Source organism: Cyphomyrmex costatus, unplaced genomic scaffold, assembly GCF_001594065.2.
Source record: "Cyphomyrmex costatus isolate MS0001 unplaced genomic scaffold, Ccosl1.0 scaffold102, whole genome shotgun sequence".
NCBI lineage: Eukaryota > Metazoa > Arthropoda > Insecta > Hymenoptera > Formicidae > Cyphomyrmex > Cyphomyrmex costatus.
In genome coordinates, this window is record NW_017274977.1 from 1298478 (window position 1) to 1316153 (window position 17676).

Genomic DNA, 17676 nt, shown 5'->3' on the forward strand with positions numbered 1-17676 from the left:
CGAGTTCAGTTTTTGATTCTGATGAGTGCGAGTAAGAGAAATGATCATTTCTCTTACTCGCACTCATTATACGCAGCACTACTAAATTCACGAGTACTGCGAGTGTCGAGAATCGGAAACTGAACTCTGCATTGTGCCCACAGTCAGAGTTCTCTCTGCCACAGTGCAATAAGTTGAAGTGAAATAGATATACGTTTGTTTCACTTCAACTGCACTGTCTGAACTGGTGCAGACAGTGCAGGCAAAAAGAACAAGCCTCTAGTCTTCTTGGTTACGGACATGGTGAAATTCTTTACTCTATGGTTACGGACGCGTTTCGGTTCGGGTGCTTTCCAATTTCCATTGTATATTTTTGAAAGTGTTGCCGACTTTGATTGCGCATCGCACCATACAGATGTGTGTCCGCGGATGAGCTCGTCTCGATTGTTCGTCATTTGCACTTTTTGACGACTCATAACGCGCATTATTGGCAGGCTCCCGGAGACCGGTCGAGCAACGCCATTTTCGCGGTCATTGCATCACCCGTTCGTTTCCACTTTTTTGTACGGTTTACTTATTATACGGTTTCCCTTAAGACGTGATCTGGCCGTATCGTCATATTAAATTCTCTGGAGGCGAGAGAGCCATTAATTAAATAAGAAAAAGAAGATACACAAATCATCTTCAGCATGTCCTTGACAAAGTAAGAGTTATTTTCATATGCAAATTTATGTTTAGTAAAATCATTTCATTACTATTATAACATATTAAATAATGCAGAAAAAAAGAGACGCTTTCTTTGTGATTGACTTGAAAACAGTTATCTTAACCTATAAGCATAAAATCAGGACATACAAATTATCTGGTTGTAATAATAGTAGTTTAATTTCTTTCTCCGATTTAGCTTGTTACCTGCCCCCACTCAAGTGGTGTGGGATAGGGAGGATGAGGCTCGCGAACAAAAATTACGCCAAAGACCGGTTTCAGCGCTGGTTAAAGCCGTTGTTACGGCACCACCTTATGGACAGCGACGAGGTTGGGTACCACGCAATCCAGAAGTAAGCAATTGCCATAACTTGACAAATAAACATTCTTTATCAGCATAATTTAATTTCTTTTACATTTTCTAAAATCACGAGTAATTATGTCAACTTTGTAATTCTTCTAAGCATAATACATTGTATATGACACGTAGGACTTTGGAGATGGAGGAGCTTTTCCCGAAATTCATGTGGCACAGTATCCACTTGGAATGGGGATGAAGGGCAAGGAATCTACAAGCAATGCCTTAGCAATACAACTCAACGCTCAGGGAAAAGTAAAGTATGATCTTATAGCAAGACAGGGTCATAGCAAAGATAAAGTAAGTTTCGATCTTGCTGTAAATATGTATTCTGGAACTATAAACTAGCATCTTTAATTCATTAATTTTTTTTATAGATTGTCTATAGCAAGTTGAGTGATTTACTACCGTCAGAAATTACAAATGAGGAAGATCCTACCTTGCAACGACCTCTGGATGATGAAATTGATGAACTCACAGATAAAACAAAAAAAGCGTTAGAAAAGATAACGAGATCAAAAATTACAGCAGCTATGCCTGTAAGATGCGCAGAGAAACAAGCTCCGGCTCAGTATATACGTTATACACCGTCCCAACAAGGACAGCCATTTAACTCAGGTGCAAAACAGAGGGTGATCAGAATGGTAGAGGCACAAGTTGATCCTCTGGAACCACCAAAATTCAAGTATGTACAGTGAAAATAAGATGATTGTGAAACTGAATAAGAAACAATTACAATTACTGGATGTTTTAATGTAAAGATTTTTAATTGCAGAATTAATAAAAAGATTCCGCGAGGACCTCCATCTCCTCCAGCGCCTGTTATGCATTCTCCCACGAGAAAAGTAACGGTGAAGGAACAAAAAGAATGGAAAATTCCACCATGCATAAGCAACTGGAAAAATGCAAAAGTATGAAGTTTAAAATTATTTTATGTCTCACATTTTGTACTTGTCTTACTACCATAAGAGATAATATTGAAATGTTAATTTAATATACTTGATTCTACCTAGAATTTTATCTAAGAAACAAAACTATGTTTTTAGGGTTACACCATTCCCTTAGACAAACGTCTCGCTGCAGACGGTCGAGGGCTACAACAGGTTCATATTAATGAGAATTTTGCCAAGTTGGCAGAAGCTCTTTACATCGCGGACAGAAAAGCTCGGCAAGCTGTCGAAATGCGAGCGCAATTAGAAAAGAAATTGGCTCAAAAAGAGAAAGAGAAGAAGGAAGATCATTTGAGGCAACTCGCGCAAAAAGCTCGAGAAGAGCGCGCTGGCTTGAAATCTGCAGCAACGTTAGGTTTGTATAATTGCTAGTTCACATACAAAATAAATAATAAAATATTTCGGAAAATTAAATCAAGACAAAAATAATAAAGAGATGTTTTTTTTCTCTCTACAGATAAATCTGAAGAATCACGTGAGAGAGATCAACTTAGACAAGAACGGCACAAGGATCGCGCTCGCGAACGTAATTTAGCTCGCGCTGCACCTGATAAACGTTCTCGTTTGCAACGCGAACGCGAGCGCGACATTAGCGAACAAATTGCACTCGGTTTACCAGCAAAAAGCGTTCCTAATACGGGAGAAGCGCAGTTTGATCAACGTCTTTTTAATACCAGCAAAGGGATGGATAGCGGTTACGGACATGACGACGAGTATAATGTCTACGATAAGCCGTGGAGGGATGGCAATTCTATTGCTTCGCACGTTTACCGTCCTAGCAAAAATATTGACAAAGACACGTATGGAGACGATTTGGAGAAATTGATTAAAACAAACAGGTGAGAATATTTATATTTTGTCTACACAATAAGTTTTAATTTAAATAATTATGAGTAGTCTATAAATAAATTGTCTATAAATTTAATGCTATTGTTGCTTGTTTTTTTTTTATGAAACAGGCAAAGCGCGCCAGTAGCTCGACTACCACAACAACAAAGCGCAAAGAACAAAGCGAACGGGAACAACGCAGAGACGATCGTGATAAACGTAGAAAGCATTAAGTATGCTTAATATGCTTTCTGATATATCAGGCGAGATATTTTTAAAAGTTTATTTTACGTTATGACAAAAATAAAAGATTGAAAACGTAAGACATGCAATACTTATTTATATACTTATAAATAAATGATACTGTTTAAATATAATTAATGATTAGTTATTGTGAAAAGTACATCATAGCTTTGAGGTGTTACGAAAATGATGGTAACACGATGTTTTATAATTATATTAGAATTATAAATCTTATTTTGAGTATTCTTGTTTTCAATTTGTATAAATTTAGAAAAAATTTTTGTACATAAACTATAATTAATAAAATTTGCTGATAGTTACATTATTGTATACTTTTTCTTAATAAAGAAAAATTCTCTCTGTGAAAAATATAGTAGTATAATGTGTGCGTGCGTGTGTGTCAGTTATGTGCTTTGACTATAGTCAAAGGTTATGTGTGTAGTGTATATGTATGGATATAATGTATATGTGTGTATGTGTTCTTTCCAGTTGATACAATTTATACACAAATTATCAGTTCTGACGAACCACCCGACCGTTAGCCACTAAGAACATAAGGGAAGAGAATATGCGTGATCAACTGGAGAGACAAGAAAGGGAGAAAGTGGGATAAAGGATAAAGGAACTGCTTCTTATACGTTTGCACTAGACTGCACTGAAACTGTCCTTCTCACTTTCTTCAAATGTCAAAAGATACAGCTATCCCATTTTAAGTTCGAAAAGTGTGTAACTATTCAACTACAGAAAACTTACAAGGATAGAAAAGATGAAAAATACAAGTTTAATTACGAAAAAACAGATCTGGTGTAATCGCAAATAATTTTCTATGCTAGAAATGAAATAAATATCAACAATGAAATAAATACTAAAAAAACTAAATAAATTTCATTACACACTTTCATCCTGTGTTGGCTTTCAACGGCAATTTATTTTAATGTTTGAAATAAATATCGCTATTAGCGAAAGAGGAATTGCATAACAAATGTAAAACCTATTGACTCATTTATGATAAATTTATGTGCACATCTATAACAGTGTTACGAATGCATGCAATAAAGAACAGAAATCCTCTACTTCTCAGTTTTGTCTGATACAGGACATGAGGGCACATATATATTTGTATGCATATTAATATAAACAAATATAAGAATCTTTTTTACGACCGTACAATTGATAAACAATAATAAGAAGAAAGGAAGCAAAGCCATTAACGGTCAAAGCTAGATCACAATGCTTATTATAATGTGTGAATTGGTGTGAATTTATGTACCGCGTATGTAGTTCACTCAATCGCGTGCCGAAATTTTTTTCAGACTTACAACGCAACCCTAAACGACTACCGCGGTAATATCACTTTAGTTAAATTGCCAAGCAATCTAACAATTTTAGATGCTTAAAATGTTCATCGTGATACCCATTTTTAACTCAGCAGTTGGCGCCATATGGATTAACTAATGAATTGATGAAAATTTGCTATAGTTGCACTAAGATTGTTCATCATGACGTAACAGAAGGGCTGAGAACCAACTCTAGCTCTCAATTGATTATTTAAATTTATTTTTATAAAGCCTTACTATTATTTATTAATTTTATTATTTTGAAATTCCTAAATATTTGTCAAAAATTAAATCTGATTTTGAAAAATAAATATTTTATACTTTCAGAATTTATTTAAATCGGCAGTTTGCGCCGTTCAGATTTGGGTAAACACGAATTAAGATTACAGTCTATTGCTATGTTTTGAAGCACTTTTTGATTGGTTAGTTAGTATAATTCTTTTTTTCGATTGGTCAATCAAAAACTTCGAAGCATTTGTAGTGTCAAGTGAACCGCACCCTAAATAGATCTCGTTGCGCCACACTGTAGTAGAGAGAAAGAGAGAGAAAGAAAGAAAGAGAGAAAAAAAGAAAAACACGAAAACCCCTTCCCTTGAAGGGATCTTTTATTTTTCCCCCTTGAATCGGGAATTTACGTCGGCGATGTACTGCATTGGAGACTACTTATCTGGCACCTGATTATCGTGATCGTGATGCAAACACGTTCGCCAATCTGTCAGTCGCATTAAATGCCCGTGGAGGTACCGCGAAGTCACAGTCGTGAGAGAAACCGTACAAATCATTCGTAGACCTGGGGATGGCAGCGGAGAACGACAGCGACGAACGATCGCATCCACGATGCATCAAATTACCACCCGCTGTCGAGGTGTTCGCCAATTTGAAGAATGCGCAGACCTTCGCCATAGACATCGGTACGTCGTTAACCCGGTATCTTCCCGAAGTTGGGGTTAGTCCCTCCCGTGATTCCTGACCCCTTGAGAGGTTAACATGATCGTTAATATCAGTTCAAGTAATCATCGTTGAGTCAACGATCGAGTTTAACTGTCACAATATTGTAACGTAATAAATATCTATTAACAGCATATTGCGTACTAAATTATGTAGCTATGCTTCTATTTTTGTACATAAATTATCATTTAACATAAATAAAAATAAAAGAAAACATAAATTAACAAATATTTCATATACAGTAATGTTTTCTTTTTAAGGATATTTTTTTTTAATTATTTTGTTAAAGCTGTTTTCTTATTAAAATATCAACAAGAAAAACAAATAGAATAAAACTCATTTGATCTTATATATATCATATCTCTTAAAAATTAATTTACATACTATGTTATTTTTGATTCTATTGTGTCCAAGTAGTTTTTATTTCACTTTATCAAGCTTAAAAAAGGATTGAATTATGAAAAAAATTTACATTGATATACAATTATATAAATTGTAAAAATTTATGAAAAATAATATAATAATGTTCCTTTATTATTATTGTAATATTATTTAGTGAATTTTATTATTAAATATATTGTTAAGTTATTATCATTATAGTTTTTATGTTTTACATCATATCCAAATTTAGGTATACATTATTGTGTATTATTTCAGGATTATCATTAACCAAAATTGCTTATTATTCAACAATTAGTTATCGCAAAGCACTTTATGAGGATGCAGAAGGTTTAGGGAACAGTGGAGAACTAGCATACAAGGTATTTGAGGGTAATAGACTACATTTTGTTAAGTTTGAGACAAGATATATCGAGAACTGCTTAGACTTTGTCAAAAAGAATTTAGTGGATGTTGAACGATTTCATGGAAAAAGTATTAAAGTTACTGGAGGTGGAGCATTCAAGTATACCCCATTGCTGCAAGATAAATTAGGATTATTGTAAGTTTATATACATATATATATTTATTAACTTTTTTTCACTAACTGAATTTTCAATGTCAAGTATATATCTTACAATATGAAATATTCATTCTTTAATTTTTTGGTACATGAAACTCTCGAGACATTATGTTTACTGATTGATAAGATAAAATTGCAGAGTTGACAAAAAAGACGAGATAGACTGTCTGATAAAGGGTTGTAATTTCTTGCTCAAAAATATACCATGTGAAGCATTTGAATATCACCGACATGCGAATCCAGAGTATAAGTTTCAAAAAGCTGGACCTAATATATTTCCGTATTTGTTGGTTAACGTTGGCAGTGGCGTCAGTATTCTTAAAGTAAGCAATAGATACTTATAAACTTACTTACCATAGTAATAAGTTATTCTCAATAAATTTATTTTAAAACTTTTTTATTTTTGATAGGTAGAATCAGATGAAATATTTGAAAGAGTCGGAGGTACAGCCACAGGAGGAGGTACATTTTGGGGTTTGGGATCATTACTTACGAAAAGAAAGGTACCTATAGAATTTATGTAATTTTTTAGATTATACCTTAATAATCTTTATCATTAGATTAATTTCTGTTTACTACTACTACTACAGTAAATGCGTAACAATATCTTTATATTTGGAGGGATTAGGTTTAATTTTTACAAATATCTAGAAATAAAATTATAACGAAATTAATTATATGAGAAGATTCTGCTCCATCATAGTACCATTGAGTCGTGTGAGAATTGTATATATAGATATGTATTAAACAATGACTTTAAAAACACCCTACTAGGACTTTGATGAATTGCTGCAACTTGCAGAACGAGGAGATCACCGTAATGTAGATATGTTAGTGAAAGATATTTATGGGGGCGATTATTCCTCCCAAGGTTTATCTGGAGAGCTTATTGCATCATCTTTTGGCAAAGCGGTGGCTTGTGGTAAGTAAGATTGTATATAAATAAGTGAAAAATGTTTACATAAAAAATTTCTAGTACATTTTTTTGGAGATCTATTTAAAATCAAATTAAAAATAATTGATTATTAATTATTTTTTTATTATTTTCATATCAAATCGTTAAAGTTTTAGTTACAAGTGGAAATTAGCGTAATTTTACGAATCAATTTTTAGAAGCACGAATGTATAACAAAATTCTTTTGTGCATAATTAGAAAGTATTAAAATATCGCAAGCAAATACCTAACAAATTAAATATCTATGATATTTGAATAATAGCAGTTTTAGATATTAATTATATTAATAACATTCTAGGACAGCCAAAATTTTCTGAAGCTGATCTTGCAAGAAGTTTACTGTTCACCATCAGCAATGATATTGGACACATAGCTAGTTTGTATGCAACCGTTTACAACATGGACAGGGTTTACTTTGGTGGTTATTTCCTTCGTAATCATCCATTATCAATGCATACTATCTCATATTCTATCAAATATTGGTCTCATGTTAGTCCTTATGTTAACTTTTTCTCAATTTTTCCAATGTTTTCTTGATAGATCTAATTATTATATAGCTTTGAATCATATAATTTAAATAATTAGCTGTTTACGTCAAAGATTGTCTTGCGTGCAAGATTGTCTTGACATAAATTGTACGTTTCTGTAAAATTTATATTATTGTCACATATCTATTATTTAGGATAAGGTAACCCCTCTCTTTCTTCGTCATGAAGGTTATCTTGGTGCGATTGGAGCATATTTGTATAGTACCGAACAAAAAGATAAATGCAGTTGGTTAGAAAATTATGCCGGGTCATCCAGTTTTAAAGATTCTGTGTCAACCGATCTCGGAATTAAAGTCGATCAATTAGAAATTGACCAAGCGGAATATGCGGTTACATTCTGCCCGTTATTGAAAGATCCCGTGTCTTACAATCCGGACACTACAGATCTCGCTCAGGATAAAGAGGCAAGGTGAGACTTTTACTTAATTTCAATAATTATGTATAAATGTAAAGACTTAAAATGTTTCTTGAATTTAATTATTAGTTTTAAATTTTAAAATGTTTCTGCTTATAGAGATTATTGGCTGCAATGTTTTGAAGAATCTGTGGATAAATTTGTATCGAGAGCTATTCATAGTCAACCACTCAGTCCAACAGCAAAAGACAGAGGATTAAAACTAAAAGAGAAATACATAAACAGATTACACTATCTTCATGCGCAGCCGTTGTAAGTTTTTTGTCGCTATGAAAAATACTAAAATTAATCGCACGCGGTAAAAACAATTTAATTTATTTATCGAGTTATTAATTTGAGTAATACAAACTTACAGTGCATATGGGGCACTTACGGTTAGAATATTATTGGACACCATCGAGCATTGCATGAAAGAATTCGATTTTCCAGATCCGTACCTACATGTAGGTATATCTAGTTTGATTCTTCGGTATTTTTAAAATAAATTTATCAAAATGAAATTTATATGCTTGCTTTGTTTGCAGCAAAAAAGAAAGGAGAACGAAGAAGCGTTAAGATATCTACATGAACGTATAACTGTTATAGATAAGTTAGAAGGTGTAGAAAAGATAAAAGCTTTGATTCTTGGTGTTCTCAGTGGTAATATATTTGATTGGGGTGCAAAAGATGTTGCAAAGCTATTAGAAACCAATGATTTTGGTTTTGAAGAAGCTCAAGCGAAAATTCCAGGTAAATCATTGTTATTAAATAAAAACATTAATATTGTAACATTTAGTATTACGAAAATTGTGTTCTAATAAATTCTTTTCTACTCTTGATATGTTTTAAAATAATATTCTATCATAATTTTTGAAATTCGAAATAGGCAGACCATGGCTAGAGGATAATTTAGATGATTGGATACACAGATTACAGAATGGACCACCTCACAAATGTGCAGCCATCTTTATCGATAATAGTGGCGTAGATATAATTCTTGGAATTCTGCCATTTGCACGAGATTTATTGCAACGAGGAACTAAAGTTAGTTTTACTGATGCTATCCATACTTGAATCATACTTCAAACTATTTTAAAAAAACAAATTTATTATATATATATATATATATATATGTATGTATTATTAGATCAGTGCAAAAGTTCATATCCGACTTATTATTAATTTTGAATAATAAATCGGGCACGAACTTTTGCACTGTGATCTAATTTTTTAATACGAATTTATTATCTAATTAATAAAATTTATTTAATCACATTAAACATAAATTAATATATAAAATTATTTTTTATGCTTTCAGGTAATATTGTGTGCTAATTCTATGCCAGCTTTGAATGATGTAACATATCCTGAATTAGTCGTCACATTACGGGACGCCGCGAAAATCTGTAATGTTATCAAACAAGCGCTGGAAGACAATACTCTCATAGCTATGGAAACTGCGCAAGCAGGTCCTTGTTTGGATCTCAGGTATTCATGTTTAAAATATTTCATAATTACAAGTTATTATTTGACTTGTAATGTAAAATCTGAAATTGTAATTTAATTAATACTTCAATAATGTTAATTAACTAACATTATTTTGATGTTAACAGTCGTCTGAATTTGGATTTATGTCTTGCAATGGTCGAGCATAATGTGGATCTTGTAGTCATTGAGGGAATGGGTAGAACTTTACATACGAATTTTCACGCTAAAATGAAATGCGAATGTCTGAAATTAGCAGTTATAAAGAATCGTTGGCTGGCGCTTCGTTTAGGTGGCGATATGTATGCTGTGATATGCAAATATGAACAACCATCGCCAAAAACTAAAATTTATGATATTGAAATAAAATCAGAGGCGATAAAAGACGGTTGTCCGTCAAAATGTACAGGAGAGACAACAGAACTATGTAAATGTGACAACTCTAGCGATAGAAATACAAGCAAAGTATCAGTATAAAACAAGCAATACAATTATTTCTGTATAGACTAAACAATATAATTAAATTTACAACCATTTGCCTTCCGAAAAAGAGAAAACTTAAAGACAGAGTTACGCGCAAATACGCTTAAATTTTAGAAGTGTGATCGAGTCTACACTAGTGTTAAGAAACAAACATACAGATGAAAGAAAGATCATGTGATTCGTCAAATAATTATATTCATGAGATTATTGAAATAATTTTATTGATAATATAATATAATAAAAATAATATTTTTTTTATTGATGATCTATCAATAAAATTTACTTTCTTAATTTTTTTATTACAATGATTATGTAGTATGATTGTTTTAGTTATAACTTATTGTATTATTAATATAAGTGTGCTCCGAATTATTAATGATACATCATTTATCATTGTTGCCACCGAATAATAGAGGAGGATGTATTGATAAGTTACACGTTTTATACGTAATTCGAAACGCACCCTCACACGTCTTGAAGAAAAATTCTGTTAGTATTACCATCTGCCTTCCGAATTCTAGACCTAATTAAAAATATTTTTGTCTACCAGTTATTATATCTTAATCTATTTTAATCTTTCTAAGTTGCGCAAGATGTAAATAAAATTTTATAAATTCAATTAATTATGCACAAGAACATCACTTTTACCGTTGAGATATTTATGCATGTTAAAACTAGAAAATTCCTCGAAAAAGACAACGTTTGTAAAACGTAAATGATAAAATTACGTTTTATTTGTATTTGTTTTATTTGTATGCAGCATTTGACAATTACCTTATGCGTAAAATAATTAATTGAAATACATGTGATCAATTTCGTCCACAATTAGAATTAACACAAAAAAATTAGTTATTAATTTCATTTTTTACATAAATGCTAGGACAATGTATATAAACAAATATATCTTGACTCTTTATATTAATGTAAATGATTAAAATCATTATATAAATGATTGATTAAAGACAATAAAATCGTTTTATATATAATTTGCAATTACCATTATTAGAAAAATTATGTTGATTTGTAAAAATCTGCAGTATATATGTAAAATACTGCACAATACATTTTCTGTGATACTATTATATGCAAAGTTAGTATAATATTTCAAGTAATAAACTAGCGTTTTTTATGCTATTAGTTACAATAATCTCTGATAAAAGGATATTTAATTATCTGGAATAATGCAAAAAGTTTACATTCAAATTCCAAAAAGAATCTAAAAATAAAAGCATTGTTTTATGAATACATGTGTAGATTTAAACAGGATTAAACGGTAAAATAGTGTAAAATAAAAAGTAGAAAAATAGAGATACAGAATAAGTATTTATAGAATTTATTCTAATCAAATTAAAATTAGGTTGTATCAAGTCTGATATCTATCCGTCAAATTGGGAACAGTAATGTGATCTTAAAAAAGATAGGTGCGTTCAATAAACTGAAACCTATCTGGAACATCTCATAAAAGTAATTTTTTGATCCGACAAATATAACTAATAATTCTGTACATATGTAATAAAATGTATATTTTAAAATATTAAAAATATTGTAATCAATACAATGTAGATGTATGCGACTTTTGATTTTTTTGTGGACATTGTAAATTGAATAATTCAGAATCTGTACAACATATATGGAATATTCTTTATTAAATAAAATATATATTCTTTTTTTTAACATGTGTTGGCACTTAGAAGATTCACATCTGTGAAAAATTTCACTTGTATCTATTATTTTCATGAATATGCGCATATACGCGCCCACACATACAAATTTTGTGAACTGATATTATTCTATTACAACAAGAAATAAATGCGAAAAGATTTTTATTTTTATTAAAGTTCTCTCTTTAATATTGTAATTTTTTTCTTAATTTCCTGTGTGAAGGTATATTTTTTTCAGCTAATCAACTGATATGCACATACAAGCAAATAAGATTTAATATTTTTGAAAATTTTCAATATTCATAAAGTAATAATTATTCATAAATTAAAATCGATCAATTATGATTTTTTTTCATCCTTGATGTTTCTTACGTTTTATAATATTTCCTAAATTCTGTCAAAATATAGTTCTCTATTCAAAGAAAAACTTCTTTTAATAGTGAATAAAAAGACCACTTTTGAATAAACTTTAGATAGAAATCTTATGTCAAACGCTTCAACTTTGAAGTGAAATATCTTGATTTTTAATCCCATTTCGGCTATTGAGTTTTAAAGCACACATGTTCAAGACACTAAAACAAGCTTTTTCTGTAAGTTTCAGAAAAATCTAAAGAAAATTGATTTTTCAGAGAACGTCCTTAATTTCGAAGACAGTCTTGTGTTGCTGATTTGACCAATGTCAAATTTCGCACAAGGGCACGAAGTTTTATACCGCGTAAAAAATGGATCAATTAAAATGTATTCGAAAGAATTTATTTCATTTAAAAAATGATATAGAAATATATTCAAATCAATCTCTTCAAATATTATAAATTTAGATCTGTAATCTTTTAAATCACAAATTTTTATTTTTCTATTAACTCTTATATTACAAGTATAGGTTTAGGTTCCTCCAATAAAAATTAGAAGGATTTTTTTGGTTATATATTTTGTATTTCTATATAATTGTGTCCAATATCCACGTAATAATTTCTTAAAAGTTTATTCAACATTACAGCGAGAATAAATGGTTGACGATTAAAAATATAGACGCGTTATTCCGCGATAAAGTTCAAAATAAATGAAGAAAAGCAATAATTTTTGTTCATGAAGCGACCTATATATAATCCTCATTAAATTTGTTGAAGTTTCCCTATTAAAATGATAAATGCGTTTGTTTTTTCTCGAAATAAGTAATAAAAATAGAATGGACAGTTGTAGAGGCTCAAATTTTTCATATACATTATACTACTATATTTTTCACAAAAAGAACTTTTCTTTATTAAGAAGAAGTGTACAATAATGTAACTATCACCAAATTTTATTAATTATAGTTTATGTACAAAAATGTTTTCTACATTTATACAAATTGAAAATGAGAATACACACTCAAAATAAGATCTATAATTCTAATATAATTATAAAACATCATGTTACTATCATTTTCGTAATATGTCAAAGCTACGATGTACTTTTCACAATAACTAATAATTAATTATATTTAAACAGTACCATCTATTTATATGTATAAAAATAAGTGTTGCATGTCTTACGTTTTTAATCTTTTTTTTGTCATAACGTAAAATAAACTTTTAAGAATATCTCGCCTGATATATGAGAAAGTATATTAAGCATACTTAATGCTTTCTACGTTTATCACGATCGTCTCTGCGTTGTTCCCGTTCGCTTTGTTCTTTGCGCTTTGTTGTTGTGGTAGTCGAGCTACTGGCGCGCTTTGCCTGTTTCAAGAACTGATCCAGACCGAAAGGATCTTCTTCATCTTTCTCAAACTGTACTGGTCCCGATCGCGTAACCGATCTATCGACTCCACTAAATTCCTTGTCAGGAACGAATCTATAATAAAAAAAAAACAAGCAACAATAGCATTAAATTTATAGACAATTTATTTATAGACTACTCATAATTATTTAAATTAAAACTTATTGTGTAGACAAAATATAAATATTCTCACCTGTTTGTTTTAATCAATTTCTCCAAATCGTCTCCATACGTGTCTTTGTCAATATTTTTGCTAGGACGGTAAACGTGCGAAGCAATAGAATTGCCATCCCTCCACGGCTTATCGTAGACATTATACTCGTCGTCATGTCCGTAACCGCTATCCATCCCTTTGCTGGTATTAAAAAGACGTTGATCAAACTGCGCTTCTCCCGTATTAGGAACGCTTTTTGCTGGTAAACCGAGTGCAATTTGTTCGCTAATGTCGCGCTCGCGTTCGCGTTGCAAACGAGAACGTTTATCAGGTGCAGCGCGAGCTAAATTACGTTCGCGAGCGCGATCCTTGTGCCGTTCTTGTCTAAGTTGATCTCTCTCACGTGATTCTTCAGATTTATCTGTAGAGAGAAAAAAAACATCTCTTTATTATTTTTGTCTTGATTTAATTTTCCGAAATATTTTATTATTTATTTTGTATGTGAACTAGCAATTATACAAACCTAACGTTGCTGCAGATTTCAAGCCAGCGCGCTCTTCTCGAGCTTTTTGCGCGAGTTGCCTCAAATGATCTTCCTTCTTCTCTTTCTCTTTTTGAGCCAATTTCTTTTCTAATTGCGCTCGCATTTCGACAGCTTGCCGAGCTTTTCTGTCCGCGATGTAAAGAGCTTCTGCCAACTTGGCAAAATTCTCATTAATATGAACCTGTTGTAGCCCTCGACCGTCTGCAGCGAGACGTTTGTCTAAGGGAATGGTGTAACCCTAAAAACATAGTTTTGTTTCTTAGATAAAATTCTAGGTAGAATCAAGTATATTAAATTAACATTTCAATATTATCTCTTATGGTAGTAAGACAAGTACAAAATGTGAGACATAAAATAATTTTAAACTTCATACTTTTGCATTTTTCCAGTTGCTTATGCATGGTGGAATTTTCCATTCTTTTTGTTCCTTTACCGTTACTTTTCTCGTGGGAGAATGCATAACAGGCGCTGGAGGAGATGGAGGTCCTCGCGGAATCTTTTTATTAATTCTGCAATCAAAAATTTTTTAATTAAAACATCCAGTAATTGTAGTTGTTCCCTTATTCAATTTCACAATCATCTTATTTTCACTGTACATACTTGAATTTTGGTGGTTCCAGAGGATCAATTTGTGCCTCCACCATTCTGATAACTCTTTGCTTTGCGCCTGAATTGAAGGATTGTCCTTGTTGTGACGGTGTGTAACGTATATACTGAGCCGGAGCTTGTTTCTCTGCGCATCTTACAGGCATAGCTGCTGCAATCTTTGATCTCGTTATCTTTTCTAACGCTTTTTTTGTTTTATCTGTGAGTTCATCAATTTCATCATCCAGAGGTCGTTGCAAGGTAGGATCTTCCTCATTTGTAATTTCTGATGGTAGCAAATCACTCAACTTGCTATAGACAATCTATAAAAAAAATTAATGAATTAAAGATGCTAGTTTATAATTCCAGAATACATATTTACAGCAAGATCGAAACTTACTTTATCTTTGCTATGACCCTGTCTTGCTATAAGATCATACTTTACTTTTCCTTGAGCGTCGAGTTGTATTGCTAAGGCATTGCTTGTAGATTCCTTGCCCTTTATCCCCATTCCAAGTGGATACTGTGCCACATGAATTTCGGCAAAAGCTCCTCCATCTCCAAAGTCCTACGTGTCATATACAATGTATTATACTTAGAAGAATTACAAAGTTGACATAATCACTTGTGATTTTAGAAAATGCAAAAGAAATTAAATTATGCTGATAAAGAATGTATATTTGTCAAATTATGGCAATTGCTTACTTCTGGATTGCGTGGTATCCATCCTCGTCGCTGCCCATAAGGTGGTGCCGTAACAACGGCTTTAACCAGCGCTGAAACCGGTCTTTGCCGTAATTTTTGTTCGCGAGCCTCATCCTCCCTATCCCACAACACTTGAGTAGGGGCAGGTAACAAGCTAAATCGGAGAAAGAAATTAAACAACTATTATTACAACCAGATAATTTGTACGTCCTGATTCTATGCTTATAGGTTAAGATAACTGTTTTCAAGTCAATCACAAAGAAAGAGTCTCTTTTTTTCTGTATTATTTAATATGTGATAATAGTAATGAAATAATTTTACTAAACATAAATTTGCATATGAAAATAACTCTTACTTTGTCAAGGACATGCTGAAGATGATTCGTGTATCTTCTTCTTCTTCTTATTTAATTAATGGCTCTCGCCTCCAGAAAATTTAATATAACGATACGGCCAGATCACGTCTTAAGGCTCCTGAATACCGGCGATGGCCATGTTGGAATTGTGACGTCATAGGCGAGAAAAAACATTAATTTTTCTTGCGTCCCATTTTTTAATAAAGACAATTTGGATAAATTTAAAAGGCGAGATCGCTCAAAAACACTTGTGAAAATTGGCGGAAACTATCCTTTCCTCCTCTGATAGTCAGTAAATGGTCGTAAAAGACACGTAAAGTGAGCCTATACTCGGACAGAATCACACATTTTGACAGCTGATGAAACGAGTGAAATATACGCTTTTACGTATAAAATTTCACGATAACTGCAGTTTCCGCCAATTTTTAGGATTTTTACGAGTACGAGGGAAGTCACATTTTCACAAATAAGCAAATATTGACGAAATGGCACGCAAGAAAAAATTTGTCGTCAAAACATCACTTTTTCACGCCTATTAGTTCATACTTTTACCATGGCGAGGCGCTATATACACACACAAGCTAGAGACCCTAGAGGGTCTCTACCTGGTCGCAAGCCTTCCATTCACCAGAGAGAAGCCTGAGAGCGGCTATGCCCGGGATTTAGCTACAACTTTATTTTGAAGCGCCTCTATGTCCACTAAACGTGGACATTGAACTATGTAGCCAATGTCCACGATCATGTCGGTAATATCCACGATTTCTGGTTCGAATCTTCCCTATATCTATGATTTTTTTGGTTCGAATCTTCCCTATGTCCATGATTATCGGTCAAAGAGATTATATAATCTCTTTGTTATCGGTCCATTAGACAGACAAAGACAAACGATTGATCGAAATAAGGCAAAAAGAACAGGCCTATATGCATGCACAATGAATAAACGCTAGTAAACGCATTTTACATGCTTTTTATGATTATTTACTGGCTGACAAGAGGAGTGAGCTTTGACCCACTTTTACAGATAATCTTATTATTTTGTTTTACCTAAATTTTCTTTATTTACAAAAGGCATACCAGAAATTTTAATGTATTATTATTTTGTTTATGACGTCACAGTCCAATGTAGTCGCAGCGATTACTCAGGTTCCTTAAAGAAGAATTAATTTATTGTAGTAATTAGCAATTACTAATTATTGGTAAAGGGAAAATTAATAATTTCTTATTTTACTTATATCGTCCTTAATATTCATTTTTATTCACATCGTTCTACGTTATTGATACTGCATGCGAACAAAGGGTGGAGAGACGTAAATAAAAAATCAAAAAATAGAAAAATGTAAAATCAACGTTATTTATTGATACAGTCCACCTTTCGTACATGTATTTAATTTTGTACGTTAACTAGGCTCACACTCATAATGTTGTTCCCAGCTCGGGATAAGAGACTTGTCTTTCAGTTTTTGAACATGACCAAACACACACTATAATACCGCGTCTCCTGATATGAAACTTTACGTTTTTTTTTTTTAGCATGGCATCTCAATTATTTAACATAGCATTTATTAATGCTTCTAAATGTTGCTCCTCTTCGAAATAAGATTTTATTAAATATTTAGAAGTCAATAGTTATCTATGCAATTTAAATTACAAAACGTATATCGCTCTATCATGAAGAGAAAAAACAAATATTTAATAATTTTTATCTTTGTTTTTCTAAAAACACGCTAGTATGTAATCTCT

At 32.0% G+C, this 17676-nt stretch overlaps 3 protein-coding genes across 3 annotated transcripts; 2 read left to right on the forward strand and 1 right to left on the reverse strand.

The window, feature by feature from the left end:
- The first annotated feature begins 55 nt into the window (after positions 1-55).
- Positions 56-2835, forward strand: LOC108773102 (puff-specific protein Bx42). Its single transcript, XM_018538826.1, has 7 exons — positions 56-682; positions 884-1037; positions 1175-1342; positions 1420-1727; positions 1818-1953; positions 2089-2347; positions 2450-2835. Exons 1-7 carry the CDS (start codon positions 669-671, stop codon positions 2833-2835), a joined length of 1425 nt encoding a protein of 474 aa, XP_018394328.1. The 5' UTR covers positions 56-668.
- Positions 2836-4876: 2041 nt separating this feature from the next.
- LOC108773171 (pantothenate kinase 4) lies at positions 4877-10320 on the forward strand. Its single transcript, XM_018538897.1, has 13 exons — positions 4877-5311; positions 6006-6288; positions 6449-6632; positions 6720-6812; positions 7084-7231; positions 7563-7753; positions 7947-8221; positions 8327-8479; positions 8583-8670; positions 8752-8956; positions 9093-9250; positions 9525-9694; positions 9820-10320. The coding sequence occupies exons 1-13, from the start codon at positions 5197-5199 to the stop codon at positions 10166-10168; spliced, it is 2412 nt and encodes an 803-aa protein (XP_018394399.1). The 5' UTR covers positions 4877-5196; the 3' UTR covers positions 10169-10320.
- A 3037-nt stretch (positions 10321-13357) lies between these two features.
- On the reverse strand, positions 13358-16029 carry Bx42 (Puff-specific protein Bx42). Its single transcript, XM_018538955.1, has 8 exons — positions 15937-16029; positions 15582-15735; positions 15277-15444; positions 14892-15199; positions 14665-14800; positions 14271-14529; positions 13787-14168; positions 13358-13668 (listed from the first exon to the last, which is right to left on the reverse strand). Exons 1-8 carry the CDS (start codon positions 15948-15950, stop codon positions 13452-13454), a joined length of 1638 nt encoding a protein of 545 aa, XP_018394457.1. The 5' UTR covers positions 15951-16029; the 3' UTR covers positions 13358-13451.
- Positions 16030-17676: the final 1647 nt, after the last annotated feature.

Bases quoted from the DNA above. Each gene is read 5' to 3' on its own strand.
- LOC108773102 (XM_018538826.1), top strand. The intron at 1,343-1,419 runs GTAAGTTTCGAT...TTTTTTTTATAG, and splicing joins AGGGTCATAGCAAAGATAAA to ATTGTCTATAGCAAGTTGAG. The intron at 1,954-2,088 runs GTATGAAGTTTA...CTATGTTTTTAG, and splicing joins GCAACTGGAAAAATGCAAAA to GGTTACACCATTCCCTTAGA.
- Bx42 (XM_018538955.1), bottom strand. The intron at 15,445-15,581 runs GTAAGCAATTGC...TATGACACGTAG, and splicing joins GGATACCACGCAATCCAGAA to GACTTTGGAGATGGAGGAGC. The intron at 14,801-14,891 runs GTATGTACAGTG...TTTTGATTGCAG, and splicing joins CTGGAACCACCAAAATTCAA to AATTAATAAAAAGATTCCGC.
- LOC108773171 (XM_018538897.1), top strand. From the start codon at position 5,197: ATGGCAGCGGAGAACGACAGCGACGAACGATCGCATCCACGATGCATC. The intron at 6,813-7,083 runs GTACCTATAGAA...ACACCCTACTAG, and splicing joins CATTACTTACGAAAAGAAAG to GACTTTGATGAATTGCTGCA. The intron at 9,251-9,524 runs GTTAGTTTTACT...TTATGCTTTCAG, and splicing joins TATTGCAACGAGGAACTAAA to GTAATATTGTGTGCTAATTC.